Here is a 26,442-nt window from a genome sequence, read left to right on the forward strand (position 1 = left end):
GTCTCGCGGATCGCTGACGGATTCTGTAATTTTTTTTGTTAGTATCCGAACACCCCATGACATCCGAGATGACACTCTAAAACTTTACACCTAGATTTAAACATGGCCAAAAATAACAATGATCAGTCAAGAACGCTCGGGCAAACGCCTGTTTAATAAGTATTTTCAGATCAATCATCAATACTTCAGTAGCAAAAAGAACAAGCCAGATTACGTACTGTCATGCAGTGATCTGTCAAATACTCCGTACGTACGTAGCTATTGTCGAGTTCGAGTCAATCAGTAACAATGATGAAAAATAAATAAACTCGAGAAACCTGCCATTGATCCGACAGTAATTTGTCTCTTTCTATCTGTGAACAAACTACTGTAGCCACGGTATGTTCGCTTGGATTTATCAGCCGGTTTATCAGCCAGAATCTATAATATTTTTCTCTCATAACAAATCAACTTTAATCAGCTTATCAGCCAACTTTAATACCAGCCGAACAGACCCACCGGTTCCTCTTGAATTTATCGGGGGGAACCAGTCATGGTCTCGTTTATCATGCATGCATCACCATCTATCTATCGTCACTAAGGTGGTGGGAGAGGTTGACAAGGAACAACATGCCCTGTGTGTTTATCTTATAATCCGTCTTTTTCAACTTGTTTTTCAGATAAAATAGTATTTTTCTCTCACAACAAATTAGTCAGAACAATGTTTCGGTTTGTTTTTTCAACGAAGCGAACGGGGCCAGAGGAGAGGTGTAGGCTAGGCCAACTAAGTTAAAAATTCACAGCCAAAATAAATTCATAAATCAATATTTTTGCTTGTTAGAGAAGATACTCCCAAATTCCGCAGCCCTCGCCCATTGTTTCTGTGGACATCATAAGCTCGACGCCCTACGGCATCCGACGCGCCAATATCTCGTGTGCCCAATCAAAATAAAAAATATCTCGAGTGCCCCCACATTCTGACAGACACTCCTTCTCTCACTGACATCTCAGTGGGCCATAGCCCGTCCATCCCATCCATCCATAGAAAAAATTGAAGTTTGTGCTATCATCTCGGCTGCGATAGAACTCTATTCACTTATTCAGAGAAGAAGATCAGTTGGTGCAAAACAGAAGATCAGATGATGCATGGCTCTGGCTCGCTAGCATTTTTATTCAACGATCGATCGCTTGTTGTCCACGGCATATGCAGGGCCATAACCGTGCATATGCGTGCGCAACGTTGCTTCCTCTGTATAAAAAGCTAGGAGCATGGCCTTCGCCCCAGCAGCAACAGGGAGTTTGCCCCACAGCCATTCCAAGCACATATTCCCGGCCCGGCAGCTCACCAACTACCTTGTACTGCAATTCATCTTATCACGGCACATACAGATATATAGATTCATATAATTAGTACCTAGATGCTCATTTAGCTGCAGGCGCCACGATTGGGGTGAGCATTGTCAGTTATTATAAGTCTCTGATCATGGTGCTACTGGCGCTCCTCGTCTGCGTCAGCCTGGCTGCCTCGCCGGCGACGGCCGCGGCCGGCCGGGCAGAGGAGGTGCACCTGGTGCCCGCGTTGTACGTGTTCGGCGACTCGACCGTGGACGTGGGCAACAACCAGTACCTGCCGGGGAACTCCGCGCTGCAGCTCCCCTACGGCATCGACTTCCCGCACTCTCGGCCCACCGGACGGTTCAGCAACGGCTACAACGTCGCCGACTTCGTCGGTCAGTGAATGCACGTTAATTTCACACGAACTGGCTGCCATTGTTTTCTTTGCAACCATGCATGAAACTGACAGATTTGCAAACAAAAATTCAGCGAAACTGTTGGGTTTCAAGAGGAGCCCGCCGGCTTACCTGTCCCTGACGCCGAGAACGAGCCGTCAGATCTTGAGAGGCCTCCGCGGCGTCAACTACGCGTCCGGAAGGTCCGGCATCCTCGACACCACGGTAAGTAGCAGTACACCAGATTTGGTCGTGAGTCGTTCTTGATCATTCGGTCATTACTTATCTTGATCGTTTGTAACGTACACGTATGTCGACGGACCAGGGGAACACCATCACGTTGACGAAGCAAATCGAGTACTTCGCGGCCACCAAGTCCAAGATGGTGGCGCACAGCGGCGGGCAGGGCTCGTCGTCCGTGGACGAGCTGCTGTCCAAGTCCCTCTTCCTCATCAGCGACGGCGGCAACGACATGTTCGCGTTCCTGCAGCGGAACGGGACGGCGAGCGAGGTGCCGTCCCTGTACGCTGACCTGCTGTCCAACTACACGCGGCACGTGCGGGCGCTCCACGACCTCGGGGCGCGGCGGTTCGGGATCGTGGACGTGCCGCCGCTCGGGTGCGTGCCGTCGGTGCGGGCCACCTCCCCCGACGGCGCGTCCAGGTGCGTCGACGGCGCCAACGCGCTGGCGAGGGGCTTCAACGACGCGTTCAGGGCGGCGCTGGCCAACCTCACGGCCTCGGGCGTGCTGCCGGGGGCGCGCTACTCCGTGGGGAGCTCCTACAGCGTGGTCTCCTACTTCACGGCGCACCCGGGCGCCGCCGGGTTCAGGGAGGTGGCCAGCGCGTGCTGCGGCGGCGGGCGGCTCAACGCGCAGACCGGGTGCACGCCCAACGCCACCTACTGCTCCCACCGCGGCGAGTACCTGTTCTGGGACGGGGTGCACGGCACGCAGGCCACATCCAAGAAGGGCGCCGTGGCTATCTTCTCCGCGCCGCCGCAGATGGGGTTCGCCGCGCCCATCAACTTCAAGCAGCTGGTGTCTTCTTGATGCTCGGAATACAGAGCTTTCAACTGATGACGCAAATCATTACAGCTACCAGCCTAGCACTACCAAAAGAGCTTTTGATTCTTTATTACACAAAAAATCAGTAGAGATTCATCAAACTAATAAACCAGGAAATGTAGAGCCGTAGAGGGAGGGAGCAGCATATACAAAGATTGAGTCCAGCGAGGCAAATTTCTCGCCATGTACGCTCGTGAATAAACTAGCAGGTTGCAATATTTGGGGCGCTGTGCCTGTGCTGACTCGACGACTTCCGTCCGCTGCAATTGCGTTCGTGTCGCGAAGTTGATTTCGAACTACTCTTAATCTATCTATCTTCTATCTATCATCGTACCGCCCCGCTCTACTCAGCTCGTCCCTGGTTTTTTATTTGACTCGCTCCTCCAAACCAAAATTGGATTCCAAATCAAATCAAATTGTTCTATGTATATATAAATAAAAATCCTAAAAAATATGCAGAGGTATCGTCGTACCGTCCCGCTCTGCTCAGCCCATCCCTGCCTTTTTTTTTTGTCTCGCTCCTCAAATCAGAATCGGATACCAAATCAAACCAAATCATTCTAAATCCCAATTGGAAAAAAGAAAATGGCCCTGCTCGGCTTACCTAATATTTAGCTTGTTCGACTTCTTTTTTCAGCCGGAACAGTATTTTTCTCTTAAAACAATTTAGCCGGAATAATGTTTTTCAGACAGTTTCAGCCAAGTTTCAGACCATCGAACGGGGCCAACATGGAACCAAATCAAATAAAATCGGGGAAAAAAATATAAGTCAAATACGCAGGGTATCGCCGTACTGCCCCACCCTGCTCAGCTCGCCCCGGATTTTTTTTGCCTCACTCACCCAAATCAGAATTGGATATCAAATCAAATCGTTCCAAATCCAATCGGAAAAAAGAAAATATCAAACCAAATCAAATGAAATTGAAAAAAATACAAGTCAGCGGCGGTGCTTGGCGCGCGGTGCCGAGGAGGCTGAGGTCATCGCTCGATGTGGACAATGGCCTGTTGCTGCAACTGAACTCGAACTCGATCTCGCGTGGCCTACACGAGGACTCGTGGACCGCCAGGTTTGGGTCCAACGCCACTGTAAAAATAATAAGAGCATGTACAATAACAGTCTAATTCGACTGCCATGTCAGCCATATGCTCGCAAAAAAGGAGAGAGAAAGCTATGCTTGGCGCTGGTTTCGTCGATCAGCTCGTCACGCATGCCAAGACGCTTTCTCGACGCAGAGGTTAACTCTTCCCTTCCTATCCTTGTATATTGAATAAAAAACAATATTTAGACTATAGAAGGAGACTAATTGTTATATGTGCAAGACTCTAAACTTGTCCATTGATGACTTGGCTTGGCTTATAAACAAGTTTTATTGAACTTGCTCTGAAACGCGCTCTCGCACATGACCCGATCCGGTCCCAAACCCGAGACCCGTGGGGCGAAAAAAATACACCCCTGACTTAGCAAACAATTGCGCCTTGTCGCTACCGATGTGAAGCGGAACTATTTTGTATGGTTGGAGAAAGGCGGAGACAGCTTTATATTTTCTATATAAATAGATTTATAAACTTCTTAATATGTAAACCATAACTCACGTATGTCGATGTATTTGTACATTAAATTCGTGATCCTCGTGTAACACATGGACATATATCTAGTGAAATACATACGTGCCTTGTCGAAAAAGTTTCCGGTCCATTAAAAAAACTAGATGAATTCCCCGCGTTGCCGCGGGATTTAGAGATTAAATTACAGTATGAAGGATAAATACTAAAGAGGTACAATATTCTGTCAAACTCTTCCTAAGACATACGAAGCCCAAAGTCTGCCTACAAACACATGCGTGAAAAAATTTCATAAAACCGAGTTTGACATAGCTGTTATAAAAGTGGAGAAGGCAAATCAATGCATGGTGCTGGTGGAGCATTTTGGTTGGCCTTAAAGGGAAGTGGGAGCGGTGATAGTATTGTTAATGGGAAAATATTATTTTTGGTGAAAGCTGAATTGATTAATGATGGGGAGTTGCATCTCGTCAATTTTGCATGAAAATTTTGTAATGTTGTTGTGACTGTAGAACATTTAAATATCAATTTGAAAACAAAGAACGAATGAAAAAAATGAGAAAATGATTGACTGAATTGCCTTGTCTTGTGCACGACAGGCTGTGGCCTGCTCAATGTCTATCTATTCTTTCGGAAACCTTCTTTTCCTTTTGTGAGGAGGGAAAAAAAAAGAAAACGAAAAGAGGATACTGGGCCACAACTCACTGCACGAATGTGCACCTCTTGGGCTTCGGCCTTCTTACGACCGTGAGTGCCTTTGGACGCCACACAGATATATCATGCTAAAGATCATCGATTCTCCGATATCTACTCGATCAGACGAATAGCCGTCCCCCGTCCGATACTCCTGCATCTGGCGATAGGGGTCTCCTGCATCCGGCTGGTGGGGAGGTGGGGATGGCTCGTGCCTGGCGGGCGGCCGACGGCGTGCATCCGGCTGCAGCAGGCTCCTGGATCCGGCCGGAGGGGAGGGGGCTCCAGTCGCCTGGTGGCAGCGGCCGACCAGCATAGCGCCATCGTCGTCAAACGGAAGCGAGGCGGCTGCACCGATGTAGGACCCATTGTCAGCAGTAGGACGCGGGCGCTGTGCTCGTCGTAAACTGCATCTGTGTGGTACTTCTCTGTGCCCTCCTTCTCTGGCTCTTCCGTCCTCTTATAGGAACGTCCAGGTTTATGGCAGCTCATAGGAAGGCGAAGTGGAGCAGACAGAGGAAGGCGAAGTGAATCAAGCTGTTCAGTTCGTGTACCAAAAACTAATATATGGTTGTGGCCCTCTCTGAATGACGTGGCTTTAGTGGGATTTTGTTTTATAAGAGTATATAAGATGCGGCCCAACAGAGGATATCTTCTGTCCTCGAACTAAAAAAAAACTTTCGGCTCGGCCCAGAAAACCCAGTGCGCAGCGTCTACTATAACTACACGTAAACGTCACATGACGTACTAGATTACTTCAGGTTCGTTCTTTCGTGGGCGGGGGGGAAAGCCCAGCTGCGAAACTCTGGCCGCGAACTTTCCGGCATCTTCGTGCCGGCCTCGAGCTACCCACGTTCCACGCACGGTCTCGAAGCCCAGCACCACGTGACCACGAGCCGCCCTTCTCCGGCGGCGTTGCGGTGAGCCCAGCATGGCCATGCTGCTCCGCCGCCGACTCCCGCTGCTCCGCCTCCTCCGGCTGCTGCACGCTGAATCGGCGGCTTCGACCTCCTCGTTCTCCACACCTCCCCCGTCTCTCCAGAAGCCTCACGCCACCGCCGTGGGGCCAGGATCACGCCGCCTGCGGTTCCCCAATGCCACGCCCGTAGAGTCGGTGCGAGGGGCTTCGAAATCGTCCTCCGCTGCCGCCTATCTCGCTATCGGCGCGGCCGCCGCTCTCGCGTCGTTGCCGGTGGCCTACGCAGACAGCAATGAGCAGGTTTTGTTCATTGGCTTCTCTATTGCTCGGTTTTTTTTGCAATTCTGGGAGTGAGATTTGCATGATTTGAGCTTGGTTTGTGTTTGCAGGGTGCGGTCGACACAGCAGCGAGTGCTGATCCCGCGGAGGGGGAGGATTTGGCCCGCAAAGAGAGGAAGAGGATATTGGAGCTTGTCCAGAGCCGAGGGATGCAGCGCGGGTCATACCCGCAGTTTGATGTTGCAGTGAAGGGCCAAAAGGTTGTTCTTTCCCCCAAAATTTTCTGGCAATATATGTTTATTAGCATTTAAAAAATCGTCCAAATTTTCCTCCTGTTTTCGTGGAATTAAGTATACTGTACACATTATATGGTAGAAAGAACAAAGAAGAATTGTAGGAGGATTGGGCATGATTATGCGGCAAATGTAGAAACATGTGTGCTTATTTGAGTTCAGTGTGAGTATCAGTACACGAATACTGTGAAGTAGGAAGCTTTCAAAATTTTGCATGGTTATTATTAGAGCACAGCATGGCTGTTCTCTAGAAATGACATGCAATCTGACTATCAGTAGTTCAGTACCCTAGCAAGTTAGAAGCATAGCTTATCTTTTCTGCTATCACTATCAATAGCAGCCATGTTTAATCGCCACTTGATGATAGCGACTATATTTCTTTGATTTGGTTTGTTTTTGACCAGGTGGTTGTTAAATTCAACATGCCATCTACTTGCAATGTGTCACACCTTATTGTTGATCTTGTAACGCACATCGGACTTGAGGCAGAACAACTTGGTGGTTGTTCAGAGGTTCTAGTGCGTGCTTGGGACAGGTTAGGAAAGAAAGTCTCTTTCATCAGAAATGTATTATGCAATTACCTTTTGCCATTCATGGCAAGCACAAATCACAAACAGAATTTCAGCTTCAATCTTCATGCATCGTCCTGTGGATTTATATGCTCTATGTATACTGGTTTTCAGCTTCTGATAATCCACATCTCTAGGCCTTCTGTTTATTCTTACATTAAAGAATGAATCAAATCTCCCCAAGTAGGATTCGGACCTACTACCAGTCAGTTAACAGCCGACCACTCTACCACTGAGCTATTGAGGAACAAGGGGAGATTCGACCTCCTAGAGTTCAACTCCCGCTCTCAACCCGTGAATAATATGAGTCCGAAGCTTCTTTCGTAACTCCCGGAATTTCTTCATAGTGGCTCCGTTCCATGCCTCATTTCATAGGGAAGCCCAAAGTGGCTCTATTTCATTCTATTTCACTTCCTAGCACTTCCTATCATTTAATATCCATCCCTTTGGTCTTATTGAGAAGGGCGGGCCTGGTGCAAGCGGTAGAGTCTTACCGCCTGTGACCGGAAGGTCCCGGGTTTAAGTCGCGGTCTCCTCGCATTGCACAGGCGAGGGTAAGGCTTGCCACTGACACCCTTCCCCAGACCCCGCACAGAGCGGGAGCTCTCTGCACTGGGTACGCCCGCCCCTTTGGTCTTATTGACATAAGAGATGTCATTTATAGTGCACATTGTTAATTGGGTGACTGAAGAGGATTCTATTAAATGATGTGATCCATTTTTGTTGATGAATTCTCCCATCCATACAAATCCCTAATCCCTGCATTTTTCTCTTTCCTATCCCCCTTGATAATGTTTGCTCATGATAGTAGAATAGCAAATCATTGCCAGTTGTTCTGAGAATTGCATTATAAGCTTCTTTAATAGAATATTTTCCCCGCAAATGGCCTTTGCGATTTCGGTCCATTGCATAGATATAGGGTTTCCCAAGTCTTATAGGTGTATATGGTATACCAATATATTTTATTTACTCAAGTGCTTCTTTTCCAGTCCAGCTGCACGTCAAATCACACTGAACCCTCCCAAGAAGACTAGCACCGGGGATGACAATGAAGATGGTCTCTGTGTTCTGATATTTGAGCCACTCATCGGATCAGATTATTCTGTTAGTTATTTTCGACCCTTCTTTGACGACTTTTGAAAGAAGTTTATTCTGTTATTTCTCTTTATATCATGATCCTTTTTTTCAGGAAATTGAATTCATCAAGCGTGGGAGTTTCAGTTTGAAAGAACTTGAGGCTTTGATCAGTGCTTTAAAAATAGCCGGTGAAAAAAATGTTAAGGGGTCATCAGGGAAAAACACACCAAGAAAAGGAAATGGTCAGAGATCTAAGCATGTACCCTCTTTGGAGAAAATTGTATCTGATTTAGAGGCTATGGGTGTTAGAGTCTATGGATTTGATGAAACATCAAGTGTTCCAATGGATGGCACTGTAATCTGGGAGAACCTTGCAGGATATGAACCTCAGAAAAGGTATGTGCCACCAGTTTGCTATTCCTTTCCTTTTTTTTTTACCAGCTTCTTAATCTACCATGAATTAGGATAACTGACAAATTTCCAATAACTCAAAACAGTAAAGTTCAAATATTATCCAACGAAATATGTATATACATCTGTGTCTAATCAGAAGGAACATTTTATTTACAGATATTCTTTTTTTGCTGACTTTTAGAGATGAACCCCCAAATTCATTGTTGTTATATTTTGGCTTCCTGTCATGGATTCCTATTAGCCTTATTACTTACTAGACAAATGATTTTGTGTACTCCATTCTGAAATCGTTGTCTTTAAGCTTGAAAAGTGTTTCTTCTCCTAATATAGGGAAATAGAAGATACCATACTCTTAGCTTTACAGAGTCCTGAAGTGTATGATGACATTGCTCGTGGTACGCGCTGCAAATTTGAGACAAATAGACCTCGAGCTGTTCTTTTTGAGGGCCCACCTGGTGAGTTGCCTGAATCGCACCTTGATTAATGCCTAAAAGCAGGTTTTGGCGGTTATCTTGTTTACTGTGCTGAGAGCTGCAGTAGAAGATAGCTTCATTGAGTTTATTTCTCAATAAATAAAGCTTACATGTTTTGTTGATAACCCACTGAATATTTATACGAAGAAACCACAAGAGCACCTTGCAAGCAAGACCTGATGCTGGCCACACGTTCCTTTTTATGCACCACTAGCCTGATTGCTTGCACTCTCAGGTTGCTGTGTTCACACACTTACCATCTATCGCTCATTATTTTAGGGACAGGCAAGACATCTTCAGCTCGAGTTATTGCCAAACAAGCAGTAAGTATTATAGTTTTTGTATTGTCCCAAAGTAATGTTTGGATAGGCATTTCTTGAATATGATGAATATTTTATTCTGTTAGCCTTTGATTTCTTTTCTGCAAATTTATAGCTGATGCCAATTATCTTTTTAGTAGAATTAATTTGTTATTTGCTCATTTCTTATATTAGGGAGTTCCACTACTATATGTGCCACTTGAGGTTATTATGTCAAAATATTATGGTGAAAGCGAGCGTCTATTGGGATCTGTTTTTTCACTTGCAAATGATCTTCCTGAAGGAGGTATTATATTCCTAGATGAGGTATATATCGTAATCTTTGTAGCATACACACTCAAGCCATTGCAAAATGTATTGAACATCGTGTGTGTATGTGTGTGTGCGTGCGTGCGCGCTGTTATAGGTGGATTCTTTTGCTATTGCTCGAGACAGCGAAATGCATGAAGCTACACGAAGAATCTTGTCAGTAATTCTGCGACAGGTAGGGTCCTTGTTTATTTTCCTTGTAGGGGAAAATAACCTTTGCTTATTACTACCTCCTGATTTGCACATTGTGTAGTCATTGGTCAAGAAGAAATCAAAAATAAAATTAGTTCTCTTGGTGAAGAATAATCCAATAAAGTCACAGCGCTTGTTAGTTGCCTCCCCTCCGGAAGTCATTTTGTCCATTTTAGGGGGCACCTTTTCCATCTATGGCACATCAGCATCCATTAAAGTGTCTCTGTATCACGTTCCACTGGACAGAAATATCACTGTTCTTTGCTAATGTGTTGCATACGGCTATCCTCATTCACCGGTGAATGTGGAGACCGGAATATTTCATATTCCTTAATCTAAAAAAAAATGCTGTGTGTTAAATTTGATACCCCGCAGTTTCCTAACATACAACTGAACATGGTCTGCAATGATGGTTACTGCTGTCGGCATACGTGCACTTGGTCTCTTAACATAATGCTTACTGTTGTTAGTTCCATACAGAACATCTTTCTATGATACTAAATATGTATGCTTTGTAGATCGATGGATTTGAGCAGGATAGACGGGTGGTAGTCATTGCTGCAACAAATAGAAAGGAGGACCTTGATCCTGCTCTCATCAGGTGCAGTTTTCTATTGGTGTGCCCTTTCTTTCCTTGCAAGCAGTCCCAAATAGTTTTGGCATGGCCAGCTGATTATTGTTCTCTTGTTGTTTATTTTTTTCCTGTTTGCATATTTCCTAAGAGGCATAGATCTCAACGTTTAAGCTGCTAGTGAACCAATAGTTCAACATTGAACTAAGCCGCCTAACCTTGTGGCATTTCTAAAATTTGAGTTCTGACCAATTCGTTCATATCTCCCGTACATATTATTCTTGTAAAAAGGTACCTCTAACTTATTTCTTTTTCTGGTGCACCATTGCAGCCGTTTTGATGCAATCATCTGCTTTGGCTTACCGGATCAGCAAACTCGTGTGGAAATAGCTGCACAGTATGCCAAGCACTTGACTAGATCAGAATTGGTTCAATTTTCATCGGCCACTCAAGAGTAACAACTACAATTTGAACACAAGATTTAACATGTTTATGTTGCATTTGCAAGCCTATATACCATAAAATTGAATGGACACATAAAAGTCTTGATGGTTGATTACAGTTTTACAGATTCGTCTCTACCCATATTCTTGGTTAGCTGGTGAGGATGCATATATACAGTGTGGCGCCATATCTGGTGCAACCTGTGATTAGAGTTAGAGATGTCCAGAAAACCAGTACTAGTTTCCAGCTACTTCTGGCTTGTGTTCAGCCAGTATGGAATTCCAGGCCTAATCTCTTGAATTCAACCTTCACATCTGGTAGTTAGTCAATTTCTAAATTAACAGTACATCTGGTTATGAAGTTTTCCCAGTCTTGTTTAACTGGTGAAATTATGTGTTACTATGAAAGATCTAATTAAGCGACAGTCAAAAGAAAATGGGGATTTGTTGACAACTTGGATGTCAAATTCAGATGTTTGTATAATTTTCGATAGATCAGTGCAATAGTTATGTCTTGTTTCATTATTATTTTTTACCTTTTATGTTCTTAGCCATTTAACGTTTTAACCATGGGAACTATATTATGGACGACTACTCAAAATAATGTTATGGAGTAGAGAATATCTTATGCATATGATTTGATGTTCTGACCATCCTGTAATTCCGAGTAACAGTACTATCAACTTGATTTATGGGAAATTGGGAATCGATGCACTTTTCTGAATTCAGTCGGCTACTCCACTGTTCAATAATCATTTGAGACAACTGGTCTGTATGCAGTATGCAGTTGTTGAGTTGTGACTAGTTCTGAACATTGACTGCAGGATGTCAGGAAGAGATATCAGGGATGTGTGCCAACAAGCTGAAAGACACTGGGCGTCAAAGGTTTGGAAATTGGTCTGCAAAAGTTCCTTTTCTTTTGATGCTTTCTATGATTAGCGTTTCACCTTGTCATTTTGTATTTTTTTATTATAGTTAATAAGGGGGCAGGTTCCAAAAGATGGGAAGGGAGAACCGAGTCTTCCTCCAATTGACGAATACCTTTCCTGTGCTGAACAGAGACGGAAGTCCTTGCCTGATAGAACAACGAGACGGACATCCAGGTCCCCTGCCCTTAAGTTAGCATGAGGAATCTACTTACCAGCTTACCTTTACATGCTCATATAGCACATAAAGTACTACCGAATGTAGTTCAAATGGAAATGTGTGTAGGCTTTGCTAAACAGTTTTTTTTTATGCGACCTATGCTAATACTTAGGAAATGTGACATCTATGATCTATCCAAAATTTGACGGCAGCACACCTGAAATTTTGGAGAGGAAAGCTTAAGTGACAGATAAATGGCTTTCTTGTATTGTTTTTCTAAACTAATGTACAGAGATTATCAACGCACAAGTGAATATTATGTTTAAGTGCCAATACCATCTCTTAACATGAACATTTGGTAGATTTTGACATACAGTAGTTTTGACAGACAGAGTGCTTTTTCTGGTCATTTTTTGCAGTCATTGCTCATATATCTTTATTTATAGTTTTATACATATTAGATTGGACATAAAGATGATAGGTGTGGACTTGTCTCGAAAGTCATTCCTGGTGATCTTAATTTGGAGACCTGTGAGTTGCAAAAGGTCTCCTGAAAAAAAAAGGCCCTGTTCGTGTGCCCTTAAACCCGGCTTGATCCGTTTTTTTTTTCATCCGAAACAGTGTTTTCCTCTCATAAATTCCTCTAGATTCATCCAGAATTCCTTCAAACGAACGGGGCCAGAATAGGAAAACTCCGGCGTGTTCTTTTTATAATAAATCTATCATTATTTCTTGTGGCATCAAATTTCTTTATTGAGTACTACCAGTGGTTATACAACCTGTTCGCTGGTTGGTTTTTAAGCTGATAAGCCCGGCTGGTGCTGATTTGTTGTGAGAGGAAAACACTATTGGCTGGCTGATAAACTCTGGCTGAAACCAACCAGCGAAAAGGCAGATAGTTTCAAATGTTGACTATTCTGGATCTAATGATTATGAAAACAAGCTCTTTTTTATAGAATAGGATAATGAAAAACTAGTCCCGGTTTCATGCTCTTAAGAAGAGGCACCATCAGTCTACGATTACTCCAAACGACTAGCACATGTAACAAAACTAATCCACCCTTCGTGAAGGTAAAAACTACGGAGTACACAATAAAAGAGTTCCGTGAGCTCTGGCCATAGCTCTCAAATCATTGCGAGTTTTAGGGCAGGGACGTTTCTTGCTCTTGTGTGTGTATGAAAGAAGACAAACAAAATATATTCCGTGGATTTGATGATCAGAAAGCAATTGCCTACCGGTCAGCGACTTAACACCACATTAGGTGACCGACCGACATGCAACCGGAATGATCCTGCATTTCCTCGTTTTTACCCGACCCAACCGTGTAATATCCTCCTATTTTGCAAGTACTATTATTACTGCTTCCCCCGGCAGCTGGTACTCGGTAGCATAGCAGTATGTTTGGAAATCACAAGGCGACACCGGCTGCCCGGCCGGAACAGACGAAGACGACGGCGACGCTCTGCTACCGTGCGACGTGCTATAAGCAGCGACGGCGACAGCTCTGTCCGCAGGAACTAGCCTCTGACGCAGGTCCCCCCGGCCCGACACATGATCGGCGGCGCTAGCATGACAAATGCTAATGATACTTGCGTCCACTGGCCCTCAACGCCGATTTGGCCAAAGACCGCCGTGCGGTCCCTGCCACACGCTGACACGCGCGCCGAGTGTGCAGCGCGACCGAAAGAAACGGCCCATCCGCCCGGCCGGCAAGCAGTGAGGAGGGGCTGGTGCACGTCCGCGACGGGGTGCGTAGGGCACGCTCGTGGGGTTGACCCGTCCTTCTTTCGAGTAGCGGGTGCATGTCCTGATCGCCCGCGCGGACACCGTCCACGCACGCGCACGCTTCTTCCAAAGCTACTACACGCCTGCAGCCATCCTTGGTGGTGCCCCAGTGCCCAACGCCCGCGGCGGCGCGGCGCACGACTCTGCCCCGTGCCACCGCGCGGAGGCAGACGGTCCAGAACTCCAGATGCGCGGCGATCTTTCTCCGTTGTCCTGTTCTGGCTGAGCAGCGTGGCGAGTGGCGTGGGTGTGCGTCGTCCGGGCCCGGGCGGGCTATGAATTCCGCGTCATTCATCTCTCGCGACCGAGGGTCACGAGCCGTGGCAGCGAAGCCTTCAATCCGCCGTGCTATTTGTCACGGCGTGGTGGTGAAGAGGCCGAGCGCACGTACACGCATTCTAGTGCTTCCTCTCCTGGTTCATGAACGCATTCAATTCGAATTTTTATTACTACCCGTCTGACGTGTAGCAAAACGTGGTAACATGTCCGCCTCTACTTGGATGGCCACGTAGGTTTGCCTTCCTGCAAAGGGTTCGTTTTAAAAGGTTATTTTTGCTAGAATATTTCTGTATTCTCGGTACAAATTCGGAAGTGATATGTAAATGCACAACCATACATACAAGCACAAAAAGCTAGGGAGATCATCCAGGCGCCAATGTTACAGACACACCGGACTAAGGGGTGTTTAGATGGGTCTGCTAAAGTTTAACTGGATATTTTAGTTCTATTTAGTCACCTTTTACCTAAATACTATGATTAAATGAGACTAAAGGGCATTTAGCCAATTAGTCATCAAGGGGTTGCTAAATTGAACTAAAGTTTAGCAACTGATTTAGCTGTCTAAATTTTTGCAGCTTCAATTTAAACCGGGCCTCGTACCAAGAGTAAGGCCCCGTTTAGTTCCGATTTTTTTTGGGTTTTGGGTACTGTAGCACTTTCGTTTGTATTTGGTAATTAGTGTTTAATTATGGACTAGTTAGGTTTGAAAGTTTCGTCTCGCGATTTCTCACCCAACTGTGCAATTAGTTTTTTTTCGTCTACATTTAGTACTCCATGCATGTACCGCAAAATTCGATGTGACGGATACTGCGCAAAAATTTTTGACTTCTGGGGCAACTAAACGGGGCCTAATTACGTTTTGCGGTGGACTTCATTAATAGATGGGCATAAAATTAGTTAAGCTGTCTTTCATTTCATGTACTCCTGGTAATAAAGAGTACAAAAGGTACCACTCCATTGAGTTGAGAGCAAGCAAAGGTGGCACGCTTAATCAGCACTAGGATACGCAGTTAATTAGCTTGTCCTACGCTACGTGTGCCTTTTCTTGTAGGGAACGCCAGCTACCTCTCATATTTCGACTTAGCGCGTGTTTAGTTGTCCAAATTTTAGAATTTGGGTTACTGTAGTACTTTCATTTTATTTAGTAAATAGTGTTCAATCGTGTACTAATTAGGCTCAAAACGTTCGTCTCGTAATTTCCAACCAAACTGTATAATTAGTTTTTTTTCGTCTATATTTAATGCTTCATGTATGTATCGTAAGATTCGATATAATTTGTACTGTAGCACTTTTTTGAATTTTGAGGTGAGAACTAAACACACCCTTAGCAAAAAGGATTTCAACACACTAGCCCTTCTTGCGGCAAGCCTCTAATCTCTCTCCGTACGCATGAATTAGGTGAGCAGCACGCATCAACCTACCTACTGCGCCCATAGACTTCGCCTCGATTTGTAAGGGCTGTTCGACAGGATTTATTGCGATCGCGGCTGATTTACGATGAGAAAAAACACTATTCCATAGCTTAAAAAATATGACTGATTCTAGCTGATAAGCTCAAACGAACACAGCCGTAATCTCTGCTCACCGAAGGATTTCAACACACTAGCCCTTCTTGCGGCAAGCCTCTAATCTCTCTCCGTACGCATGAATTAGGTGAGCAGCACGCATCAACCTACCTACTGCGCCCATAGACTTCGCCTCGATTTGTAAGGGCTGTTCGACAGGATTTATTGTGATCGCGGCTGATTTACGATGAGAAAAAACACTATTCTACAGCTAAAAAATATAATTAATTCTAGCTGATAAGCTCAAGCAAACACAGCCGTAATCTCTGCTCACCTAAGATCGAAGGTGAGGTCAATATCAGTACACAGTGGTAGCACGTACTACGTGTCCTAACCGCCACCGGCCCCGTTGACTTCTTTTTTTCAGTCGGAACAATATTTTTCTCTCATAACAATTCAGTCAGAATAGTGTTTTTCAGTCAGTTTCAGCCAAAATTCTGCCAGCCGAACAGTGCCAGAATGTTTCTCTTTACATTGTCAAAAAATGGAGCTAGCTAGCTTGCGTTTTTACACCACAGTTGTGTTTTTCTGAATAGCACCGTATATGTTTATCAACGCTAGTTACGCTGGATACATGATGAATAGTTAGCCAGTGATGGCTCGACTGGACAGCACGGTGCTTGGTGCTTTCAGCCTCCACGTCAGTCGCAGCTTCGGTTCGGAGAAGGCTGTCACGAGTACGATGTATCTCCAGATTTAGGAATGTGCACGCATCGTCCTGTAGGGTAGCACGTATAGGATCGCTGAACCTTGAATCCTACGGGCCGGTGATGAAGCAGAGAAAAGCAAAACAGGCAGTAGGATGGATGACCAATGGTCTCAGCTCAGGCGGTAACACCTGGGCCGACAGAGCATTGCTTGGCTCCTAATAAGCGTGTCGACTAGCAAAGGGTCGTTAGAACCCTACTATCGCACAGCGCTGCTGCAGATCTCCATAATTCACAATCATGCGCCATGTTCGTTTGTTGGTTTCAGCCAGTCCAAACTAGCCAGCCAACAATGTTTTCCTCTTACAATGAACCAGCACCAGCCAGCCCAAACAAACTCAGAAACCAATCAGCGAACAGGGCGATGGACGACTCGGTTTCATTCTTTTTCCTATGCGCGACAAAACCACGACGAACAGGGTTGCTTTTGACTAAGACCTTTTATAGTTCCTCTATATCCCATCGAATGTTTAGACATATGTATGGAGTATTAAATATAGACTAAAAAATAACTAATTGCATAGTTTACGACTAATTTACGAGACGAATCTTTTAAGCCTAATTAGGTCATGATTTGATAATGTGGTGCCACTTTTAGAGATTTAGGCATTTTCATTATCAGTTTAATCCAGAAAAATAACATCAGCAGGTTCGTGACGACATATATGTGCATATGTATATCTTTAACGAACGCTACAGCATGCACAGATGCCATACAGATAAATACACTAAAAGCGCAGATTACAGTAATAAGAAAGATTAGACTGTACCCAGCGGAGGGTCCCATGCCGAGGGCATCAGAGGCTCCATTCGCTGTAATCGACATAATGCGCTGCTCAAAGTCGGGGAACACAGTCGATGCATGACGATGTTCGCAGTGCAATCCCACGAACGGATCACTAGGAAGAAGACGCATTACTGTTTCGCAGGCAGTCATCGGGAAGAAGACAGGTTCCGAGAGCAATCACCGCCAGGAAGAAGACGTACGTGGACGAGCAGTCGCGGATCGCTCTCCAAAAACCTAATCGACGCACACCCTGTGCAAGGTTCTCAAGCGAACGAGGGTTCCGAAGGCACCGCTCTTCCACTGCTCCGTGCGCGCAGAGGTACGGGACGGAGAAGCCAGAAGACTGCTGAGATGTGGTTTCTCTCGGGAGTGGTTGTGGAAGATCTAGATCTGGACTGACGAAGGACTCAGATATATGGGTGCGACGGGAAGGGAGAGAGGCAACGGAGAATCCCGTGGAAAGGACGGTAACTGACGCAATCAGTTCGCCTCCACCATCAAAGGGAGTAACTCCCGTGATTATGTGGATTAAGTGGCAAAAGACTGGCCACGCCCGCCCGCCTGCCTCATCACAGCCTCGGCCTAGCCCGACCGGCGACAGCGCACGCATGTGGCACGTCTTTGTCCTTTTCTTAGCTTCTCAATTTAGATGAATAATTTTCAACCATATAAGCTAAGTCAACGTTCAGTCAAAATTCCGTATGGTATTAAACCATAGAACGTTTAATGTTACGTACCGTAGAGTTTTATTTGATTTATTAAATCTTATATGGGCCAAGCCCATATTATATCTGTCGGTGTTTCGGACCGGGGGTCCTCAACCAACCAGTGAATTAGAACTGCGTGCCCCTAATCCTGGATGGTGATGCAAAGAGACACAAGGTTTATACTGGTTCAGGCAATCGACGCCCTACGTCCAGTCTGAGAGATCGATCTTGTATTTCTTACACCGAAGTGCTCGTAGTAGGGGGTTACAAGCTAGGGGAGAGAGGGAGCTAGTCCCAGGTCTCAGCAAGGTGTCATGTGGGCCGTCTGAGACGTTGCTCTCAGGCGGCAGAGATGTGTGCGTGTGTGTGTGTGTGTTACAAGGTGTTCTTCTCCGTCTGTCCCCCTCTAAGTGGCCCAAGTCCTCTCCTTTTATAGCTGAAGGGAGGACAAGGACAGTACATGTGTTAACTATGCGGCGTCATGCCAACAGGGGCGGCATGTCCGAGCCCTATGGCCTGTTCCTGTGGCGGCGTGGCCATCGGAGTGGTCTGTCCTTGGAGCACTGGGGCGGCGTGACAGTCCCATCCGATCCTGTGCGTCGTGAGAGCCCTGGGACTACCTTGGAGTGGGTGCGGCGGTGGACGTGCAAACCACTGTGGATGGACTGTGCGCGAGGCCGAGGCTTGATCGGCGCCGAGGCCGCACCGCAGTGGGGGGGTCTCGGCGGGCACGAACCCCAAGATAGCCAAGACCTTGGTGTACAGTGCCGAGGCCTCGAGTGGGCGACTGATCTGATGCGTCGGCTTGGAGGCGGTGATGACCTGGGCCAAGTTGTCCGTGCGATGTTGTTTTCGAGGCGGGGATCACGGTACACAGTGTAGTGTGGGCGCTGATCGTGGGCACAGTGTTAGGACACAGTGGCCGGTAATTCCCGCCGTGCCCTGTCCCAGCCGGTATGGCGCTGATCGTGGGCACAGCATTAGGACACAGTGGCCGGTAATTGCTGCCGCGCCCTGTCCCAGCCGGTATGGCGTTGATGCGACCTCAGGTCCTGTCGGCCATTCTATGGCGTCGAGCCATCGTCCGGCTGAGATTGCGGGAGTGGTTGAAGTATTAATGAGACATGACGCGCTGTCGGGAGGGTCGGCCGAGGCGGGGGGCGACGGGCCACGGACGAACCGGCCTTGACCGACATGGAGAATGAGGCCTCGCACGAGACAGAGGTCGGACTCCTTGCCGAGGCCTTCCGCGAGAGGCCTCACGCGACATGGAGAATGTACCCCCTGCCGAGGCCTTCCGTGGGGAGCCTCGCATGAGGCGGAGACGGCGTTCCCTACCGAGGCTTTCCGTGGAGAGCCTCACATGAGGCGAAGATCGTGTCAGGACGTCGAGACTTCCTGCGCGAGGCTTGAGGCGAGGCGGAGGGCTTGGTGGGCTCGGTCGTGTCCGATGAGGGGTCCACGGCTTACCTTCTAGCTTTATTTTTTATGGGACTTTAGCGACCCCTTTGATGTTTGCTCAGGGTACCCCATTCTAAGGTACCCGACGGTAGCCCCCGACCCTCGGGGGAAGTGCGTGCACTCTCCCTGAGGGTTTTGCCGAGGCTTTGGTTTATGCCCGCTTCGTAGGAATTGGGTTTTGTTGTTTTTTTAGGTTCCGGTGGGTGCGCGCGAGCACACCCGCCGGGTGTAGCCCCCGAGCCCCTGGAGGAGTGGAGTTACTCCTCCAGGGGCTTTTTTCATTTTCGCGTTTGAGTGAGTAGTTCTTATAGCATTTGCTGAGCCCATAAGCGCAAGTTCAGGTTGCGGGGGTCTCGGTGAGGCTATAGGAAGAGCCCTCTAGCCTCCGCACGGAGCGAGAGATTCGTCAGGGGTCCCCCTAACTTTGGGTACGACCCTCATGCTTCCTTTTCGCTTGGAAGGAGGGGTGGAATGTGCCAGGCTACCCTCGATGGGCACGAGCGTGGACACTTCCGGTGAGCTATTATCGGGTGAGTCCGAGTGGAGGCCCATACCCCGTTCGCTAGGGGACGGCTAGTGGTCCAGAGACGCACTCCAAGAGTACCAGAGGGCTTCTCTAGTGGGTGTCGAGGCCATTCGCTGGGCCTCAGTGGCTCGGTGCCTCCCTACGGTGGGATCCCATTTAGAGAATTCCCTGACGGTCTCAGACACGACTTAGGACGCCCCGGGCGACTGTTCGCTCGGGCCTCAGCCATTCGTAGGCTCGCCCCAAAGCCATCCCTAACTCTGTTGCCCTGGGGCGGCTGTCGAAACCTCTTGGAGGCCTAGCCTTCGAACCCCTGGACCGTAACAGGCTCGGTGCCCTATATCGTGTTTTGTAATGAAACCTCTAGCGTGGGCTTGGACCGTTTGTCTTGGTCTTGGGTGCAAGAGGAGCCCCCGAGCCTCCGCCTAGAGCAAGAGAGCGGTCGGGGGTCCCCTAACTTTTTTGTCTGACCCTCACACATCCTTTTCGTTTGGACGGAGGGTTTGTTTGCCGAGCCCATTCTGGTCTCGGCGAGGTTGCAGGAAGAGCCCCTAGCCTCTGCGCGGAGCGAGAGGGCCATCGGGAGTTCCTCTGGCTTTTTATACGCCCCTCGCGCGTGAGGGTTTGTTTGCCAAGGCCCCTTTTGGGCGTGAGCCTGGGTTGCGGGGCCTTGGCGTATTTGTAGGAAGAGCCCCCTAGCCTCTGCACAGGGTGAGAGGGCCGTCAAGAGCTCCCCTATCTTTTTGTACGACCCTCACGCTTCCTTTTCGCTCGGAAGGAGGGTTTGTTTTGCCGAGCCCCTTTGAGTGCGAGCCGAGGTCGCTGGGTCTCAGCAAGGTTGCAGGAAGAGCCCCTTAGCCTCTGCATAGAGAGAAAAGGCCGTCGGGGGTTCCCCTGACTTTTTGTGTGACCCTCATGCTTCCTTTTCGCTCGAAAGGAGGGGTGGAATGTGCCTCGCTACTCTCAATGGGCACGAGCGGTGGCACTTCCGGTGAGCTGTTATTGGGTAGTCCGAGTGGAGGCCCGAACCCCATTCGTTAGGGGACGGCTAGCGGTCTAGAGACACACTCCAAGAGTACCAGAGGATTTCTCTAGTGGGTGCCAAGGCCGTTCGCTGGGCCTCGGTGGCTCGGTGCCTCCCTACGGTGGGATCCCATTCGGAGACTTTCCTGCCGGTCTCGGACATGACTTTGGGCGTCCCAAGCATTTCGCTTGCTTGGGCCTCAGCCCCGTATAGGCTTGCCCGCTGTCGTCCCTGACTCTGTTATCTTGGGGCGGCTGTTGAAACCCTTTGGGGCCCAACCTTCGAACCCCTAGATCGTAATAGGCTCAGAACCTGGTTCCTTCATACGAAAGGAATAGGCCGTGGGGAATATCTTCCCTATTGGCTTGGCAACGGGGGGTGCGCCTTTTGAGGCGGTTTCATGGGGAGGCAAAACGATGCCTGCTACTGTAGTGGCCAAGCATGACGTGGTGGATGGGACATAACTATCCTCGCATTTAATGCGGGAGACGTGGGCGCATGGGCCAGTGAAATTGGCTCGTGGTTAGCTGCGCCAGACGGGGGAAAACCTTCCTAATTTCGTCGCCCGTTCGTTTCTCCTCCTCCCTGCATAAATACTCGTAGAGTCTCGCCCCTCCTCATCTTACCTTACCTGCATTAGCACCGCCTCCGTCGAGCCATCGCTAGAGCAGCGAGTGCCGGGAAGAAGAGGAGAGAAAAGCGAGCCTAGGGAGAAAGTGAGAAAAAAGCAAGAGCGTGGGAGGGAGAGAAAAAACTCACCGCCGCACCTGATTCCTCCGTCGCACCCATGGCCGGTGACATCGTCGTTGTCAGGGCGGACTCCTAGGATCCGTCGGACGTCACCAAGGAGATGCTTCAGTCGCTTGTCGACGGTGGACTCCTTCGCCCGGTGACAGACCCCACCAGGCCAGAGTGGATTGCTCCGTATGGCGAGCCAGAGCCGAGGCCTCACGACGGCTATGTCGTGAGCTTCGTCTCCTTTCACGAGCGTGGCCTTGGTGTCCCGGCAGACCAGTTCATGAAGGCGCTCCCGCACTACTACGGCGTGGAGCTCCACAACTTCAATCCCAACTCCATCGCTTAGGCGGCTATCTTTGTTGCCGTCTGCGAGGGGTATTTGGGGATTGCTCCCCATTAGGAGTTGTGGCTACACCTATTCCGAGCGGGGCATACTACCAAGCCAACGGGCATGTCGGGTAAGAGGAAGGCGACGAGGGCCAGCGGCTGCACTCTCCAAGTGCGTCAGGACCGCCTGCACCTCTATATCTTGGCCCAACTCACGTCCTCCAATCACCAGTGGTACACAAGTTGGTTCTACCTCCGCAACGATGACGGAGGACTCCCCCCCTACACTGGGCGGATTGTGGAGAGTTGTCTAGAGAGATGGAAGTACGGCGTCCCGAAGGACGACTAGCCCAAGCTGCAACCGCTTCTGGAGGTGCTGGCGAGGCTACGGGGCCACAGTCTCACCATGGCCGTGGTCGTGGCCACCTTCCACCGCTGGAGGGTGCTGCCGCTTATGGCTCGATGGCAGCGGCTGTTCAAGATGAAGCCGGGTGAGCCTATTGAGGGCACCTGGATATCCTCCTCTGCCCTTTTCGATGAGGAAATTCTTCGCCGGGTGGAGGAGACGGTAGAGGCGAAGCTGAGGGGTGGCAATTTGACCCCTATCGCGATGCGACCATTGCGGGGGTTCCTCTCTCTGGTAAGTTGTGTGCCGCTGTAGCCTCCGAGCCTCCTCAATCTCCCCTTACCCCTTGTTTCCTTATGCGCGTCCGTTGTTCCAGTAGGGTATGAGGGACGTGCGCTCCTCTCCACCGCCCATCCCTAAGGACGCGAGGCAGCGGGCGATCAACCGCGCGCATGCCGATGCGTAGAAAAAGCGAAAAGACGCCAAGGCGGCGAAGCGCATGAAGCAAATCCTCGCGCACAAGGAGCTGGATAAGCGCCGCCGCCAACAACGGAAGGATGGTCTCCCGTTGGAGGAATCCCCATCGACGTCACTGTCGACGGAGGCCTCAGACGGGGATGACGGGGGTGAGATGGGGCGAGGTCCCCTGGACCACCTTCCTGACATAGTGGAGGTGGCGCCCGGGGCATTAGCAAGCAGCCCAGCACTCCCGGGAGGAGGAGGAGAAGCGAACCCGGGGGCAGTGATCGCTCGCTCCGGGGCCAAGGCCGACACGCCCGAGGCACGGGCATTGGGCAAACGCACCGTCAGCCCGGTGGGCTCGGTGGCCGTGGTGGAGCGAGTGGCGGTGGAGTGTACGCCACCGCCCACGCAGAGGACCGAAGGGGCGCCGGGGTCCATTGAGGACCGACCGGCGCCGATGGATATGGAGGCGACGCCTTTGCCGCCGCCTCCGCCGTTGCAGATGAGGTTTGCCGTGGCGAAGCGGTTGCCACCTCGTTCAAGGTAAGTGTATTTTTGGCGGGGTCATAGTGCATTCCGCTCGCCTTTTTGGTCTCGCGCTGACCCTGTAGGTTATTTTTCCTTAGTCGGAAGCGGCCTACGGACGAGCTCCCCTTGGCGCCTCTTAAGGCGCTTAAGGCAAGCCCTGGCTCCTCCGCCCACTGGGTGGCGGAGGCACAAGCCACTATCCAACGCGGCGCGGCGTTAGCGAGGGTCGACCCAAAGGAGCCGGCCACCCAAGGAGGGGCTGCCGAGGCGACCCCTACATAGACAAGGGAGGGAGTGCTTCCATCCCATGGGGGCGAGGCTCATGAGTCGGATGGGGCCGGCGTGCCCTTGGTTGCCGGGGCCCCCGGGGTCTCTGAGGCTGAGGCGATGGAGGACAGGGCGCCCAAGACCGCTGAGACCGCAGTGGCCGCGGTCGGTGTTTCTACGTCCTCTGAGGCCACGATGGCGGAGGCTGGAGCCCCCGAGGCCGTCGAGGCCATAATTACGGAGGCCGGAGCCCCTAAGATCACCAAGGTCATCGCAATGGTGGCAGGGCTATCCGTTCAGGAGGCGGAGATGAAGGCGGCAGAGGCCTCAGTGTCGTCCTTGGTTCAGGGGTCGTCGTTGTCGCGAGAGAGCGCCCGGGAGGTGGAGGTCTATCCAATCTCCTCCGACGATACTTCTCGGGCGCGGGAGGTGGCCGACGCCGAGGATGCCGGTGTCGTGGAACAGCTGGCGCTGGTCTTGGATGAGGGAAACTTGGCCCTTGTGCAGGCATGACCTGATCCTCGGGGGTGGGATCACCCGCGGGTACTGTGGCGGAGCCGGGATGACCCTGAGGGGGAGCCTCTGTTCGCCCTCGAGGACGCAGCCGAGGGCGGGCGTTGGGGCACCTTCGAGCAATACCGCCAGCTGGCAGAGCGGTCGCTGCGGACGGCGCTGTCTATGGTGGCCGACGAACTGCCTGAAGTCGCCCAGGAGCTCAAGACCCGGTCCCTTGGGAAGTCAGTCTTTCTCCAGCGGGAGAGGGGCATCTGGGACCAACTTTAATGGCAGAAGGGCCTTCTTGCCGACGCTAACGAGCTCCTATCAGTGCGAAGTACGGAGGTGGAGGACCTCCGCCTTCGTTGTGCCAACACGAAGGTCGAGGCGGCCACGGCCCAGACGCAGCTCGCCCCTCTGGCGGCGTGGGTCAAGGAGTTGGAGGAGGAGCTTACCCGCGCGGTCAGCGATCGGGATGCCTTCAGGTCCCGGGCCAAAGAAGCAATGGCCTCGGGCAAGGCTCTCACCGGGCAGCTGGGGGCAGAGGAAAGTGCGCACCAGCTGACAAAAGGCGCTCTGAACGAGGCCCTTGCTGCAGTTGAGGCCTCGCAAATCGAGGCTATGGTTTGGAAGGGGACGGTCAAGGGTGAGTTTCAGTCCCCTTGTTTTGTTTCCTTTTCCTTATGTTCACTCCCTAACTTCCTTGTATGACGCAGAGCTGGGGAGTGAAGCTTCTAGGGCGGCCGAGGCTTCTCGGGTCGAGGCCCAGCGGTTGAAGGAGAAGGTCGAGGCCTCCTGGGCTAAGGCCCTACGCTGGAAGGAGAAAGCCGAGGCCTGTCAGATCGAGACCCGACGCTTGGAGCAGAAGGCCAAGGGTGAGTTCCGTGGGCTTCCGTCCCTAACTTAGGTTGTTTTCCCCTTGCTCGGCCTCATTCCATTTTCCGTGGTGCAGAGTCAGAGGCAGAGATCACTCGGGCCGCCGAGGCTTCCAGCGTGGTGTAGATGGTGCTCGAGACCAAGATTGGGGAGCACGAGGTGCTGAAACGTGCTGCCCTTTCTGCCTGCGAGGCCTTGGAGGTTGAAGGGGTTCAGTCAGGCAGCTCCCTGCAGAGCCATCTGATCGCGCTGAGCAACCAGATGCGTGAGCGGCTCCGAGGAGCGCTGCACATGGGTGTCAAGCGCGCGCTGGCCGTCATCTCTTATCACTACGTCGGTGTCGACCTCTCGGCCATCAGTGATGGGTATGACCTGCCTGATGATGACAAGGAGGCGGACGCGGTGGTCACGAAGCTGATGGAGGCGGTGGAGGGCCCTAGCACGGCGCTCGCGACGCACTTCGAAGAGGAGGTGGTTCCTCCCCTACCATCTGCCAGTGCTGAAGGCCCTGAGCCTTGATCTGGGCCTCGGAGGCTATGTAAAAATAGAGTAGGGGTTATTTTTGTATCGTAATGCTTGTGGCCATCGAGACCTTTATTTTTGAAGTATTTGTGTTTCTTAATTGTTTTTCTAATATTTCCGAGCCTCTGACCTCTATTGCTCCTGATCAGATTTCGTTTGCAAAACACCCCCTTGGGGCCTAAGCCATCCCTTGAGTGATAGGTAGTGAGGGAGTGCCATAGCCTGAAGGTGTAGGCCGTCTCGCGACTCTACCGACCTCTTGCTTTAGGAAACAGACCTTGGTCCGAGGAGTTTTTACAACTGATTCGTTAGAGCCTGCTAGAGTCTTGGCGTAGGAATTTTTGTGAAAAACAACTGAAGAATGGTGCATGGGACCTAGGGGGGAGTCCCCCATCTAGCCCCCGAGAGAGGCTTGGTTCTACCGAGGCAGAGCCGAGTCTCCCTTGGCGTGTTACTGTACTACCGAGACCTACGATGGGCTCGGGGGGTTTCTCGAAAAATTAGACCAACTAAAGAACGCTTTTTAATTGTATTTTGAGAAATGACATATACAATGCTTGGAAATTTAGGGTTAAAAGCGACATAGCCATTCTATGTTCTAAGCATTGGTGAAGACTTCGCCCTTCTCATTGGCCAGCTTGTAGGTCTTGGGCTTCAGTACTCGGGCGATGATGTACGGTCCTTCCCATGGCGGGGTCAGCTTGTGGCGACCCTTGTTGCTCTGTGCTAGCCTCAACACTAGGTTGCCTACCTTCAAGTCTCGGCCTTGGACGTGTCGGGCCTGATAGCACCGTAGGCTCTGCTGGTATTTGGCTGAGTGTAGTAGCGCGACGTCTCGGGCTTCCTCCAGTTGATCAAGGGCGTCCTCTCGGGTGGTGCGGTTACTTTGTTCGTTATAGGCTTGTAGCCTCAGGGAACCATATTCCAAGTCAGTGGGGAGGATGGCCTGGGCCCCATAGACCAGGAAGAAAGGCGTGAACCCCGTGGCTCGGCTTGGGGTGTTCCTTAGGCTCTAGATGTCCGATGGGAGTTTGGCGAGCCATTTCTTGCCAAACTTTTTCAACCG

General features: G+C 49.9%; 2 protein-coding genes and 1 non-coding gene across 5 annotated transcripts; 2 read left to right on the forward strand and 1 right to left on the reverse strand.

Annotated features, from left to right (window-relative positions):
• The first annotated feature begins 1,293 nt into the window (after positions 1-1,293).
• On the forward strand, positions 1,294-2,976 carry LOC136464426 (GDSL esterase/lipase At1g71250-like). Its single transcript, XM_066463377.1, has 3 exons — positions 1,294-1,709; positions 1,804-1,934; positions 2,035-2,976. The coding sequence occupies exons 1-3, from the start codon at positions 1,463-1,465 to the stop codon at positions 2,758-2,760; spliced, it is 1,104 nt and encodes a 367-aa protein (XP_066319474.1). The 5' UTR covers positions 1,294-1,462; the 3' UTR covers positions 2,761-2,976.
• A 2,819-nt stretch (positions 2,977-5,795) lies between these two features.
• Positions 5,796-12,319, forward strand: LOC136464428 (uncharacterized). 3 transcript variants are annotated; one of them, XM_066463379.1, is made up of 13 exons: positions 5,796-6,247; positions 6,337-6,486; positions 6,924-7,054; positions 8,078-8,192; positions 8,278-8,561; positions 8,910-9,034; positions 9,332-9,375; positions 9,547-9,678; positions 9,779-9,856; positions 10,392-10,474; positions 10,776-10,841; positions 11,712-11,772; positions 11,863-12,319. In XM_066463379.1, the coding sequence occupies exons 1-13, from the start codon at positions 5,960-5,962 to the stop codon at positions 12,013-12,015; spliced, it is 1,710 nt and encodes a 569-aa protein (XP_066319476.1). In that variant the 5' UTR covers positions 5,796-5,959; the 3' UTR covers positions 12,016-12,319. The 3 variants fall into 3 exon arrangements, with proteins under 3 accessions (XP_066319476.1, XP_066319475.1, XP_066319477.1); XM_066463378.1 differs by having other exon boundaries at positions 10,776-10,898; positions 11,863-12,318; XM_066463380.1 differs by lacking the exon at positions 10,776-10,841.
• On the reverse strand, positions 7,264-7,335 carry TRNAN-GUU (transfer RNA asparagine (anticodon GUU)). Its single transcript has one exon. It is a non-coding gene; the product is annotated as a tRNA-Asn (tRNA).
• Positions 12,320-26,442: the final 14,123 nt, after the last annotated feature.

The sequence above is a fragment of the Miscanthus floridulus genome, chromosome 7 (assembly GCF_019320115.1).
Source record: "Miscanthus floridulus cultivar M001 chromosome 7, ASM1932011v1, whole genome shotgun sequence".
Classification (NCBI taxonomy): Eukaryota; Viridiplantae; Streptophyta; class Magnoliopsida; order Poales; family Poaceae; genus Miscanthus; species Miscanthus floridulus.